The sequence below is a fragment of the Penicillium bovifimosum genome, assembly GCF_028826915.1.
Source record: "Penicillium bovifimosum strain IBT 22155 chromosome Unknown utg000005l_segment0_segment0, whole genome shotgun sequence".
NCBI classification, from domain to species: Eukaryota; Fungi; Ascomycota; class Eurotiomycetes; order Eurotiales; family Aspergillaceae; genus Penicillium; species Penicillium bovifimosum.
The window spans coordinates 4,767,405-4,781,119 of NW_026622714.1; the positions used below are offsets into that span (position 1 = coordinate 4,767,405).

The window sequence follows — 13,715 nt, forward strand, 5'->3', positions numbered from 1 at the left end:
GGGTGGGGCTTTCCTATCTTAGCTGCCGCCGCTATTACGAGGGCGATCTCTTAGATGTGACTATTCATTCAAACATTCACCAAGACTGGGTGTCCGGTTGTAAAGGTAGGCTGGTCCAACAATCTAACCAGTCGCTTCTGAAAGTCTGCCCGAGCACCTGGGGCCAGATACTTCGAAGGACGGACACAACTTTACTAGAGAGGCGGACCTCTTCATCACGAGACTCATGCCAATGGTTCTGCCTGGCTCGTATTATCTCCCACTCCCTTTTCCCAATCTGCTCCATGACAGGCACCCCTGGATTCTCAAGGTTATAACCTGTAAGCAGATATGATCGCGCAAAGCAATCGAGCAAGTAACGCTCCTCTTGGGGAAAGTACACGTTGCCGCACGGGAAAATTCGTAGGTCTTTCAAACTGGGGCTCTTTTCTTTGATCTTGGTCCAAATCTGGAGAGCCAGGCTCTCGTCCATGGCTGCATTTATGAAAGTTCGTCGGAGATCGAGATCGTCTGTTTCGGGAATGCTGCCAAATCTCGGTACCGTTGGTCGAGCATCGAAATCCAAATCTAGAAATAGTCTTTGGAGATTGGGGAAGGTACCCAGCGCTTTGTACATCTCACACTCTGCTTGGTTGCCCGCTGACCTCTTCATTCGAAGGCGTAGCTCTTCCAGTTTCGGACAAAGATTCATCATTTCGAGGAGCTTGGAAGAATTGAGTCTGGGATAGTACTGGTAAGCCTTGTTGGACAAGAGAGCAAGTCCCTTCAATGACGGTCCATGACGCTGGATGATTCTGTCCAACGCTTCAACATTGCGAAGGCCCCTGACATACAGATATTCCAAGGGGCGAAAGGCAAGTATCCCAGCCATTGATTCTTCGATGTCAGTCTCGCTGGCCGGATGGCTCGGCCATCTTCTGCCGATATCAAGGAAAAGCCTCTTTAGATTTGGCAACAAGTCGGCAACGTTGACAAGTTTCCCCGGTTCACAAACGCAACCAATGTCGAGTGAGCGGAGTTGAGACAGGTCTCCGGCGGCAGCTAATTTGGAAAGCATAATTCCTTCGGGCCGGTTGGTGGGTATTGTGACCGATTACAACTGGGATATTGCCTTCGGCTTGGCTTTATCAATCAAGCTTTGCCATGTCGCTTTCAGCAGATCCACTCCGACTTCATGAACACCATCACTGGGCTTCAGAGGTGCTTTAGCCCCGGGCTGGTGAATAAGAAAGGCATCATCTCCCAAAGCTGCTGGTGTTCAGCCGACTGCCTATAGTAAATGGAAATGGCGGTTGTCAGGGTGTGAAGGCCCGGCAGTTGAAGAGCATCCATTCTGAATTCGCTAGAATAGTCATAACTCATATCCAGATACCGATGTAGTATCTGGATAGAGTGGACTAGGTCCCACTCTTTGCTTGCTGAGAATATTCAGCCTGCAATCGGGATGGTAGCGCCAAAATGCTTCCGTCAAGTCGGCTGTGAAGTCGTTGGCCGTGATAAAGTCGAATTGATCAAGATGGTTCAAGCTAGCAATGAGCGATACGACCGGTGCCCACTGCCCAGTTTGGAGTTTTCTTGAGAGCCTCTACCGTTTGATGGCAAAATCGTCACAAATTTCTCACATGAAAGGTCCAGAGTTGTACCTAGGTAACTACCTAACGTTCGCGTGTCGGGAACGCGACGCAGGCGGGGTCGACTCGCGCACGCGTTTTCGAGACATTGCAGCGAGATATCGGAAATTAAAGACGGAATCTTACTATAAAGCATCAGATATGCCATTTCCGGTCATCTGAAGGCATACCTGGTCAAAATGGTGGACTTGGTAAAGGGCTCCCGACAACTTCTAGTACTGTGGTCGACATTCTAAACTCAGACTATGCGACGAAGCTACCAATTAGGTTTAGCGCGCCGAAAATCCGGCAGAACTTTGGGATCATGTCATGTGATATATAGCCGGACGTAACTGAGGTAAGAGTGAGTAAGACTGAGAGTCTGAGACTGGCGTTTAAAAGAAAGCGGATGAAGCTAGCGCTCAGCAATTGAGGCTAAGGGTCCGGGGGGGTGGGGGGTGGGGGGCGCCCAAAGCCCCCTGGTGGTTAGGTAACTACTGTGTACTCAGGGCCACAGGGGCCCAGGGCGTGCTCCAGCTCAGTTCTACGGGCAGTTCTGCTCAAGTGAGCAAAAAGCGACATAGGGTGAGCACTAAAACGGAAAGGGAAAGCCAGAACTTGTCAGACATAGGTATATCCTGTCTATATGCGGATAAATATAGCCTCTCATCTTTCGTCGCAATAACCTAATACAGAGCTTTGATTCAAAAACCAATCAGAACTTAGGTACCTTGCTGGAAACTTGTCCACCTTGCCAAATCCATGATCTCTGTATATCCATATCGATATGGCCATCTTCAAGAGCAGCCTGAAATCTTGGGAGGTCTGTCGCCCACATGGCCACCATGACAACTTGTTACAAGTTACCTGGGGCTTGGGGAACTCCGTCATCTGCCCAACTGCTGTCCCATTCAGTGAACTCTCAGGCACAGGTGTTTTTGAAGGTCTTCGAGTTATCGAAATGCACCACTGCACTAGCATACCCCTCCAATTGAATTAAGTGTTGAGGATCATGATTCGTGCAGGATCAGTGTCAGGCTCATCAGCCCAAACAGCCCTTAGTTGCGTGATGCTATCAAAGATCCAGGTCCGTGATCGCTCGAACTGGTATTCGGTCCAGTCGCACCACCATTCTTTCCAAGCAGGAATAAGAACATCGGCTCGGAAATGTTGCTTATCAATTTCTTCAAAGACCGCGTATAAATTAGCCTCAATCGTGCCGAAGGACTTATTAACGTCGGCGTCAGCGAGATAATGCCAAACAGCAATTGCAGCTTTGATCGCTTTAAGCGGTCGGCCAGGCTGAGTCACATCTTTTGTGAGTGCAGTCCACTTCGATTTCTCAATCAGGGCCTTGTTTCCGAATATCTGTTGGGAAGAAAAAGGGGGGAAAGTTAGCACAGCCACTTGGAATCCAGCACCGTCAGCACTTACACGAGCTTTCATGCCATTAACCACAGCCTCCAAGAGGTAGAAGTTGGCGCTGTTGGTCTTGCTTCCAAGAGCTCCCATCATTCGGATCGATGGTCTTTGGCTCACGTTTTCTCCTGGATCCCCAGTGTAACAAGCCTTCCCCTTAGCCATAATCTCCGCATTGAAGCCTACACCTGCCACGGCAACAAAGAAGTCGGCAGGGACGGGTTCAAAACTGGGATCTTTCTTTGAGCCTAGGGTACCCTTTGTTGCTGCTTCGAAAAACAGCCCAAGGCACTGGATCTCCAGAATGTGCTCCGTAGCAAATGTGTGTCCACTTTTGATTGTAGGGAAAACAAATGGATTTCCGCAATCAGTCCGGCTTTCGTAGCTGCGCGTAGGCTTGTAGACATTGGAAGTTACGCTCCACTCACCAGCCTTTGTATAGCCAAGATGATAATATGCCAGGTTGTCTACCCATTGCTCGTCGGCCGCCGACCAGATTCTGAACTTGTGGGGCTTTTTATCAAGCAGGGCCTGTTCTTCGTGGCTGAAATCACTGATGGCAAAACCCGTGATGTCAAAACGGCGCTGTAGTAGCCAGTCCGAGTCGTCATCAAGATCGTAGCAGAGCTCAGGGTCAGCATCGGTATCGCAGATATCTCCAGAGCAGATGCTATCCTCCTTGTTGTCTACCATCTGATCCCAGTCGCCAGGTCTTCAGAGAATGCTCTGGGTCACAAACTCGGTTCCCATCTCAAATGTCTCACTCAAAGATCGGACAAATGGTCCCAGTTTGTCCATGACAAGGTTCTTCCACTCATGAGCAGTCACCCAAGTGTTCCAGGCTGCGGCATTGGCCGCTTGAACCGGATTGTAGTCCGTCGCCTCCACGAAGAAGATAATGGCAAGAATAGGCTTGAGGTAGAATAGGGCACTTTGTGCGTCAGACTTGGAACGTGCGATCAGACCTTTGCTGTCCGGACCAAACAGATCCCAGTCAGTTACAAGAACATCTCGAGTGGTAAGGGAAGCCCCAGAATCACAAGAGCCATCCACCAGATAGGAGTCCAATGCGTCCTTGAATAGACGGGGTAGCGGATTCGTGTACGTCTTCTCGACGGTGTATTGGTCGTCGCAGCAAAAGGCCTTGAAGCTTTCAGCGTCGCACTCATCATCCGGTTGTGCTATTCCCATTGCGACTCGCACTGTTCCTGCAGGACAAGCGGACCTGCACCAAGGACCACTGACACCATCGGGTATGGAACCAATATCCTTGTGCCATTTGCAGTTTTGCCACTGCTTCCCACTCTGAGTGTCATCGTAGCAGAGCTTTCGTTCCTGCCATACGATTTCCTGTAAACTGGCATGAATATCGCGATACTAACAGAAAGCGTTCCCACTGCCGCTGGAAGAGGAGACGAGGGTCTGGGTTTTTTTATCATCGTACACAGGGCACTCTCCATTGTCACAACCTGGGAAAGAAGACCACGTTGTGGTGTCATAGAGCAGTGTCGCATCTTTGCCAGAAGTACAGCAAGAAGCTTGGTAATCATCGTTATAGCAAAGATCGGGCTTAGCGACAGATCCGATCTCGAAGGTTCCAGAAGGACAGGTACTTTCACACTTGCCATTGTTGTGGGAGTACCATCCACATTTGACGCCGTGGTCTTGAGGGCAGCAGAGCGTATGTGTCTGGCCTGTTGGACAAGTCACACTGTCCAACATCAGGGAATGTCCATCCCCAGCTCCGGGACCGACACCACGGAAAACTGTCACATAGGGCGACTTGCAGACTTCACCACATCCGACCCATGTGCATTGTCTCTTTCGATCCTGTTTCGTCAACGTGAGACCGTTGGGGTCTTCAATTACGGAAAGGATCGATGGACCAATCCTATACGGTGTCTGTTCTTTCAGTGCCTCAGTGTAGGTTCCGTTCGAGGTATCCTGGCTGACAGCCCAGACCATGACACCACCAAGGCAACGGTCCTTCACGTAATCAGCCTTCAGCTTGAAAGTGCTTGTATCATCATATGTAAGCCACTGGTCCTCCCAGGTGAGAATTTGGACGGCTGCATCTTTATCGAGCGTGGGCTCCACGTTGTACGTCGTACGGATGTCGTCAATCTCGCTATTCAGGAGAATACCAGTCTGACCACTGCAGGGGCCTTCATCTGAGCCAGATGCAAATAGACAGCCTGGGGTTCTAAGAATTCGTTCGTTATCACCACGATCAAGCAGTCAGGTAGGGGATTTGATGGATATTTCACTTACGTGCAGCTTGTGTCTGCGACGGTAAAGGCTCGAGCGTAAAATGCCAAACCCATGACAACTTTGCTAGGACTGATGTTGTTTCTCCAGAGCAGATCCATGGCGACTTCGATCTCGGTCAAGTTCGTGTGACTATCGAGGTATGCACCAGACCACTGGTTCTCTGTTTTGGCTTATTAGTACTGTTCATTCCACAAAAATAGCTGGCTTTCCAACTCACTTCCGTCCCATGTTCCATGCAGATCATACGACATATAATTGAAATAATCGACAGATTTCTCAAGGCCCTTGATGTCGAAGTGTTGCAGGTACCAATAGGACGTCGGCAAAGTAAGACTGAGCTCACGAGTCACCCCGCCCTGGTTCAGTGCCTCTTTCAGATTTGCCATGAAGGAGGGGAAATTCTTCAAGTCTGCAACGCGACCGCCGCGGTCACTATCAACGGGATATTCCCAATCAATATCGACACCATTGAAGCCGTACAGTGACATGAAGTGGAGTAGAGAGGCGAAGAACTTGTTCTGATTGTCTTTTGAAGCAGCGAGGTCTGAGAAAACAGTTGCTGTAGAGCCAGGATCATTGAAAGCCCAGCCGCCGATGGCGATATTGACCTTCAGTTGATAATCTTTCCTCTTCAAAGCCACTAGACGTTTCATAATATTTGCCTCTCTCTCGTTGTTTGCCATTACGGCGAAGGTCTTTGGGTCAATGGTAGCGAATGCATAGTTGAGGTGAGTGTAGACTGACGAGGGAATCTGTTCAGGCCAAAAGGCCTTGCAGGGGCGCTTTGGAGCCCATCCTTCATAATATCCGACTACACGCCGGATATCTGTTCTATCAAAATCACAGGAAGGTCTTTTCACTTTTTTTGTGCCACAGAATTCCTCTGTTGTTCCGCAGAAGCCATATTTGCTGCAGCACACGTTCAGGGGGCAAGAAGTTGAGTTCACGTAGTCGGTTCCCCAGTCTTCGGGGTCGCATTCTGCCTTTGCATCGCAAGATGAAACACAGTTCTTGGAGCCGCAGTCTTCATTGATCTTGAGTTAGCCGTGTTCAAAAAGAAAAATCCGAGGTACTTTGAGGGGGCTCAAATATAAATCACCCTCAATGAGAAGGGTGTGCTCACAGTCAGGCCCCATTCCACAAACTCCAGCCTTGGAGCAACAGCCAAGTGCACATGGTCTGTTCTCATCGCATTCGCCTACTGGTCCTACATAGTCGCAGTTTGCAACGCAGGATGATCCCTATGTTCACCACAGCAGTGAGTATTTTGTCAATTTGTAGATATTCTCAATCACTTACGCAGTACTCGTCGCCCGTTCCGCAGTATCCAGCGCTTTGGTGGAATTCGTCAGCATTCGGGATTGCAAGGATAGCCTATCGGCGATCTCCAGGTAGACGTACCTGGAACAGCATCCAGTAGCACAGGGATTGGAAGCACTGCAATCTTGTCCAGCAGCCTGGGCAATGAAGCCCGAAAGCACCAAACCTAAGAAGATAAAACGCAACATACTCCTGGAAGGATGAAGCATCATCAACGGGAAAGGCATCGACAGATTCAAAGTCTATTGCGAGACAGAAAAAAGAGGAATGTGGTTGGGCTTTTCAAGCAACCTCCAATTTAAGGAAGACTGACTCCTATTCCCATTTTAGACCACTTATCCGTATGTACTGTAGCTAGCATGGAGTTTTCTATGTACGCTAGTTATTACCGAGTAGATACTTGTACAGCCGGAGGCGAATCGTGAAAAGAAGCTAAAGTAGAACACTGAGTTAACGGCGGATACCAAAAGGAAATGAGACTACCAACTTCTCATAGGCTATGCCCAAATAGTGTCGTTGGATTTGCAGTAGTCCGGGCTAGATATCAGACGACCCAATTTAGACCGTTCGGCTCTGATCTTGGCATGGAGTAAAAGTATGTAGCCCTCCAGCCGAGCTTGGCATTGATGGATCCAGGTAGTCTAACAAACTAGCGCCGGATCCTTTCCGATTCTTAGCTATGCTTAACGTTCACAAGGGCTAAGAAGGGCCCAAGCGCGCCACGACAGTATTGCCTACTCGAATTCACAAATATCGCCAAATTGGATACGAGAGAAGAAATCTAGAATGAGACTGCCCTACTATGCTTAGGTCTATCACACACAACAGCCGCCAAATCCACCTTTTCTAAAGAAAACAACTTGTCGAATTTCCTTTTCTTATTTCAAATGAAACAGGATGTGCACTCCCCTCTGAGGTAGTTCCAACCGAAATCTTCTACCCATATCCATATTCATCAAACGACCACTTCCATTCGCTAGCGCGTTGAGTCTGAATTGTGCACATTGGTTGCACCTCCAAATGTTATTTACGCGAGGCTAGCCCAGGAACCCGTGGTGCTCCGGACAAATTGGCTAAAGTCCAGCGCCATTTCTAGTGTCCACCGGATGTTTGGGAGCCGGAAGTCCGAGATCCGGCGAAGCAGCGTAAATTGTCTCTCAAGCGCTTGGGAAACGTCACGGATTGAAGATAAATGATGACACCACGGCCTTGCGAGCGACATATCAATAGGATGTGTTGACATGCCAATAATCCTATACTGTAGATCGTTTCCAAGATTTGCCATGTGAACAATGCTTCCCGGAAGCTTCCTTTGTTGTGGGGCCGGAGTGTGATCGACCAATCAGGTAGCTTGTAATTTACGGGTCGGTTCCCATCCATACAGATTGTAATATTTCATCGAGAATACACCTTGATACGGTGTCTTCTAAGAATTCACTTCTCATCTGAGAGCAACCATAACCACAAATGCCGCATCACCCGAATACGACAAAGGAGAACATTCCAAGTCTGGTCAAGGGCCACAAGATGTGGAGAGTGCAGAAAAATAGCGCAAATAGCTTCTCGGCTACTCCTGGTTGAGAGGTTTTGTGGCGAAGAACTGATCCTGGAAGCAGACTGAGAAGTGAGCCTGAAGTAAAGCCCCCTTGCCCTTTCCCTCCTATATTTCACAATTGAACTGTATCCTTCATGGTCATCCAACTCCAAAGTTCCAGCCTCGATCACTGTGAGATGGCTCGGCCTATAGCCAGTCCAGGGGCCCAGTCCCTACGGTGGATGCTATTGCTCGCCTTTTGCTGTTCTCTTTTGGGAAATGCGTATGGAACGCATCACCAACATCATGGTCACCGACACCTTCACCATCAAGTGCGTGATGTGAAAGCCTCGGCTTTCCCCACCGTGACTTCTTCTTCTTCCCTTCCCTCCACTCTCGAGGAAGCCAAAGGGATAATCAAAAATGCGCAAGCGTCTTTGGCGGTCATGAACAAAGGCCGGTTAGCGTATCCGCAATGGAATCAATACATAGCCCAGCCTGGGTCGAAAAATGTAACCACCCCAGTGGCACCTGCACTTGGCACGAAGCATCTGGCGACAACTCATGCGATGGTTGCCAAAATCGCTCTGAATGAGTCAAAGACGGAAAACCAGGGCAGCCAAAAATTTACCTACACCATTCCATCTGCGGTTGCTCATGCTGCCAAAATTGTTGCTGAAGCTTCTCCTCAATCTCCGCCTGGCTCTCATGGTGTGGATATTGCAGAAATCCGGCGCAAATACCGGCCCCAGCGGAATGACACCAACAGGCCAGCTCAGAAGTACGCGCAGTCCAATGGACTAGACGGATATGTGCATGCTCATGCTCCCATGAACTCTGCTCTGACTTCGGACTCGGGGGCCGACGAGTCCCAACTGACCAAGCGATCGTCCGCGGACTTCTGGCTCACAACAATGACCCAGAGAGGCTCCAGTCCATACGCACCAGAAGGATATAAGGTATAGTCACCTCTTCTGAAAGTCTAGTGCCTAACTCTAACAAATTCTTGAAGGTCTGGAGAAATGTTAAAGAATACGGTGCCAAAGGTAATTCTTGACCTCTGAAATTCCCAAGTGTCGCAATGGATGCTGATAGTGAGATTCCAGGTGACGGCGTCACCGACGACACTGCCGCCATCAATCTTGCCGTCTCTGATGGCGGGCGATGCGGAGCTGTTTGTGGCTCTAGTACTATCTACCCGGCCTTTGTGTATTTCCCCCCTGGCACGTATCTGGTGAGCTCGCCAATTATCCAATACTTCAACACGGAGTTCTTCGGAAATGTAAGCAATTCACGATCGCCAACGGTTACTTTGTCGGAACTGACAAATTATATGTAGCCCCTTGATTACCCCACAATCTTGGCTGCGTCCAGCTTTGTCGGTCTTGGCGTTATCACCTCCGACGTCTATACTGGGGACACTACTGAGTGGTGAGTTAACAACATAAATATTCCCTCGCTGAGTCGCTAGAGACCATGGTGGATTTGAGGCTTATTGATGCACAAGGTACATCAATACCAACAACTTCCTTCGATCAGTTCGAAACTTCAACGTTGATGTCACGAGAACACCACTGGATGCCTATGTATGTGGAATCCATTGGCAAGTGGCGCAAGGAACATCGCTCGAGAATATGGTCTTCTATATGTCGCAAGATGAGGCAACTACCCAACAGGTGAGCATTAGCAGTCTTTAAGTTACAGCCAAAGAATTTGTATCCTAATTTTTGCTCAGGGGGTATACATGGAAAACGGCAGTGGTGGCTTCATTACCAACTTGACATTCGTTGGTGGCAACTTTGGGTAATCCCCCTCCAGAACCCACAGCCTGCTTGCGACTAAGACTTCACAGAGCATACTTTGGCAATCAACAGTTCACCACGTCTGAACTTACCTTTATTAACGCAAAGAACGCCCTTCAAGTTCATTGGGACTGGGCCTGGACTATGCAAGACGTGATTATCGAGAACTGTGTCAATGGCCTGGTGATTGTTGGCGGAGTAAGTTTTGCATTCATAATCGCACAGCATACACTGACCATCTCCGAACAGGCCGGCGGTAGCATGAGCACTGGACAATCCGTTGGCTCACTGGTCTTAATGGATGCTCTGATCATCAATACGACAAACGCAATCGTGACATCCTTGTTCGCGGAAAATTCGACCTCTTTCCTCCTGCAAAACTCTATTTTCAGAGACGTGACCACCGCCGTGCTCGATAGTGCTCAGGGTACAGAGATTCTAGCGGGCGGAGCTGCTTTCGGGATTGAATCGTGGGGCTTTGGTCGCGTCGCTACCTCTAGTACTAACAGCACATTCTACAACGGTCAGGATATCCCCGCCATGGAGAGACCTGTGTCGTTGACGTACATGGGATATGACAAGCCCAATTTCTTCCAGCGTCGTCGACCTGCTTACACCAACATTGGAAACACTCAGATTATCGACGTGAAAGAATGGGGTGCTGCTGGGGATGGCACAACGAATGATGGGCCAATTCTGAACAGCATCCTGGGCCGCGCTGCGAACCTTTCAGCCATTGTCTTTATCCCGCATGGTATTTACATTGTTGAAGATACACTGCATATTCCGGTTGGCTCTCGTATCATCGGTCAGGCGTGGTCCCAGATCATGATGAAAGGGTCGAAGTTCGAGAACCAATTAAACCCCCATGTTGGAGTTCAAGTTGGCCAAACTGGCGATGTGGGAATCATCGAGATTCAGAGTCTGCTTTTCACGGTCTCTGGTCCTACTGCTGGTGCTGTGTTAGTGGAGTGGAATGTCCACCAATACACCCAAGGCTCAACTGCCATGTGGGGTAAGTCGATCATCCTTCTCTTCATGCCTCCTCTAGCGCAGAATTATATTTCAGAAAATTCTTACTGACGTGATTCACAGACTCTCATTTCCGAGTTGGCGGCGCAAAAGGGTCTTCTCTGCAAACCTCCCAGTGCGACAAGAGCGATACCGCAGTTAATTCAGCCTGCGTTGCAGCATCGTTGCTTCTACATATAACTTCTCAGTCTTCGGCCTATCTTGAGAATATCTGGGCGTGGACTGCCGACCATGACCTTGATACAACAGCCCAAGAACAAATCAATATTTACTCCGGACGAGGCATTCTAGTGGAGAGCCAAGGCCCGACATGGTTATACGGCACCTCCTCTGAGCACAACGTTCTCTACCAATATCAAGTGTCCAACGCCAAGGATCTCTACATGGGCATGATCCAGACCGAATCACCATACTTCCAGCCCACTCCTCACGCTCCCCAACCGTTCAAAACGGGTCTATTTTCCAATGACCCAGTCTTCGCAGATTGTGATTCCTCGGCCAACTGCTTTGCCTCCTGGGCTCTTCGAATCATCGACTCTTCCTCTGTTTATGTCATGGGCACAGGTTAGTACCACAACTACACCACGATGTATTTGTTTGTTTTTCGAGGACCACAGGCTAACTTGTATTTTCCAAAGGTATCTACAGCTGGTTCTCCGACTATAGCCAAGCTTGTCTGGATACAGAGAACTGCCAACAACGTGCAGTTGAGATCTCCCAGAGTACTGATACTTGGATCTACAACCTTGTCACGAAAGGCATTGTAGAAATGATCTCTCCTGTCAACGAAGACCCGACTCTCGCTGCCAATAATGTCAATGGATTCATGTCATCGATTCTGGCTTGGGTTCGCGGAAGCAATACCACCATTGGAGAAAGAACCTTCCCTGGCTTCCAAATATACACTGCCGAACGCCTTGAAGGATTGGGTCTTACCGAGTCGTGCACCACGGCGTTGACACAGAAAGTCCTTTGCAGTCCATTTTTGAAGACCTGGACATCCCCGGGCATTGGTCAATATTATGAAAATACCACTTTCACTGACATGCTTTGCGACGCTGGATGTGGTGAAAGCCTTGGAAGCTACGTGGATAATGTGGAAACATATTGCGCCAACCAGACCATCGGCAGCTCGATCCCAACCCGAAATGGAGGCACGATATACCACAACTACAATTTGACCTGTCTCATGGATCAAGATACAAATAAATACTGTCTTGATACTATCATGGATTTCACTACCGTGGAAAGCGCGAAGGACATGCCAACTGATGAGTTGTGCTCGTACTGCTACACCACCATGCTCGAAATGAGACAGGCCAGTATCTACAGCAGCTACAAGGAGTCCGACAAAGAGAACCTCGAGCTGATTCAATCAACATGCCGCCTGACTGGACCCACCGAGCTGCACGATCCGCCTTATACTGTGACGCCAACTCCGGACCCCGTTTGTGTCTCAAACACAACCTACACAACCCAGTCCGGAGATACCTGCGACAAGCTAGCAAAGCAGTATTCCGTCGCTTCAGCCGCAATCCTCTATGCCAACCCAACTATAATTGGGAACTGTTCTGATCTGCCAGCCAGTCGCGATATCTGCATGCCCCTAGCCTGTGACACGCAATACACGCTCCAAGATGACGACAACTGCTGGCAACTCGAGCATGACTATGGGCTCGCTCCAGACTCCATTCGTCAATTCAACCCCTGGCTTGATTCGGATTGTCTGAGCATGCAAGGCGCCCGCGAAATTCTCGGCAGCGTCCTTTGCTTTTCTCCCCAGGGCGATACCCATATTACAGCTGGTGACGGCATCACAACAGCTCCTGGAAATGGGGTTTATGCACAAGGCGTGGTTGCACCGCCTGCGGACTCTACTGTTGCGCCTGGAACTACGACGAAATGCGGTCGGTGGTACTCCGCGACGGCTGATGATTTATGCGTCCAGATCTGCTTGAAGTCTGGAATTTCGGCGAAGCTTTTCAAAGCGGCGAACCCTTCTCTGGCGACTGACTGCGACAATAACTTGGTTGCTGGTGATGCTTATTGCGTTGGGCCGGTTCCTCGCTGGAATGAAACTGCGTACTGGACTGAGACTGTGTCAGGAACATAGGGCTCCACCTGGTATCGAGTCGTATGGAATCCCCTGGGAAACGCTTGGTTTGCATTGTGCTCCACTTCGTCGGGATCACTATCCTCCGAGGAATGGCGGCACTCATGGGCGTATAAACCCTCTGAATCCCTTGTGTAGATAGGTGGGGGATCTTCGGATTCCCTCAGTCATTCTCAATCATTTCACTCATTCTCATCCATTCATTCATATGCGAGATTGCACAGTCTTTAGTTCTGCTGCAGAGTGCAGTACACAGTCTTTAGTTTCGCTGTTGTACCCCTTCTTTCACAGCCCCGTTTGCTGTCAGAGTGCTACTACAGTAAACCGGTATATAACGAAATGAATGAGACACGGTGAATTTTTCGTTAAAAGCGAGAATTCGTTAGAGCCAGCTGTCATGTGACTTACATTTTGTATGGGGGAGGTGTGACCCACTAGGCCACTACAATATATGTCAGGTGAGAATATATATATCACAGAGTTGCTTCGCTACCAACGCTCAGAAATGATAGATTAGGTATATACAGATTTATGCCCGAAAGAAGCTCCTAATATCACTTTGCTTCTGATCCCTTGATCTCCTCAACTCTAACGACCTCTCATATCTATGAAAG

General features: G+C 49.1%; 3 protein-coding genes across 3 annotated transcripts; 1 reads left to right on the forward strand and 2 right to left on the reverse strand.

Moving 5' to 3' along the window:
- Positions 1–76: 76 nt before the first annotated feature.
- Positions 77–1,057, reverse strand: N7515_007035 (uncharacterized protein; the record flags this gene model as incomplete). The annotated part of the gene is made up of 1 exon (XM_056667779.1): positions 77–1,057. One exon carries the CDS (start codon positions 1,055–1,057, stop codon positions 77–79), a length of 981 nt encoding a protein of 326 aa, XP_056521375.1.
- A 1,549-nt stretch (positions 1,058–2,606) lies between these two features.
- On the reverse strand, positions 2,607–6,655 carry N7515_007036 (glycoside hydrolase family 18 protein; the record flags this gene model as incomplete). Its single annotated transcript, XM_056667780.1, has 6 exons — positions 2,607–3,722; positions 3,765–4,386; positions 4,474–5,232; positions 5,301–5,460; positions 5,518–6,131; positions 6,600–6,655. The coding sequence occupies 6 exons, from the start codon at positions 6,653–6,655 to the stop codon at positions 2,607–2,609; spliced, it is 3,327 nt and encodes a 1,108-aa protein (XP_056521376.1).
- A 1,714-nt stretch (positions 6,656–8,369) lies between these two features.
- On the forward strand, positions 8,370–13,101 carry N7515_007037 (Peptidoglycan-binding Lysin subgroup; the record flags this gene model as incomplete). The annotated part of the gene is made up of 10 exons (XM_056667781.1): positions 8,370–9,113; positions 9,167–9,200; positions 9,261–9,436; positions 9,494–9,585; positions 9,662–9,830; positions 9,890–9,957; positions 10,007–10,154; positions 10,206–10,971; positions 11,052–11,552; positions 11,627–13,101. Coding segments are annotated over 10 exons (4,173 nt in total), but the record flags the coding sequence as incomplete, so codon positions are not given.
- Positions 13,102–13,715: the final 614 nt, after the last annotated feature.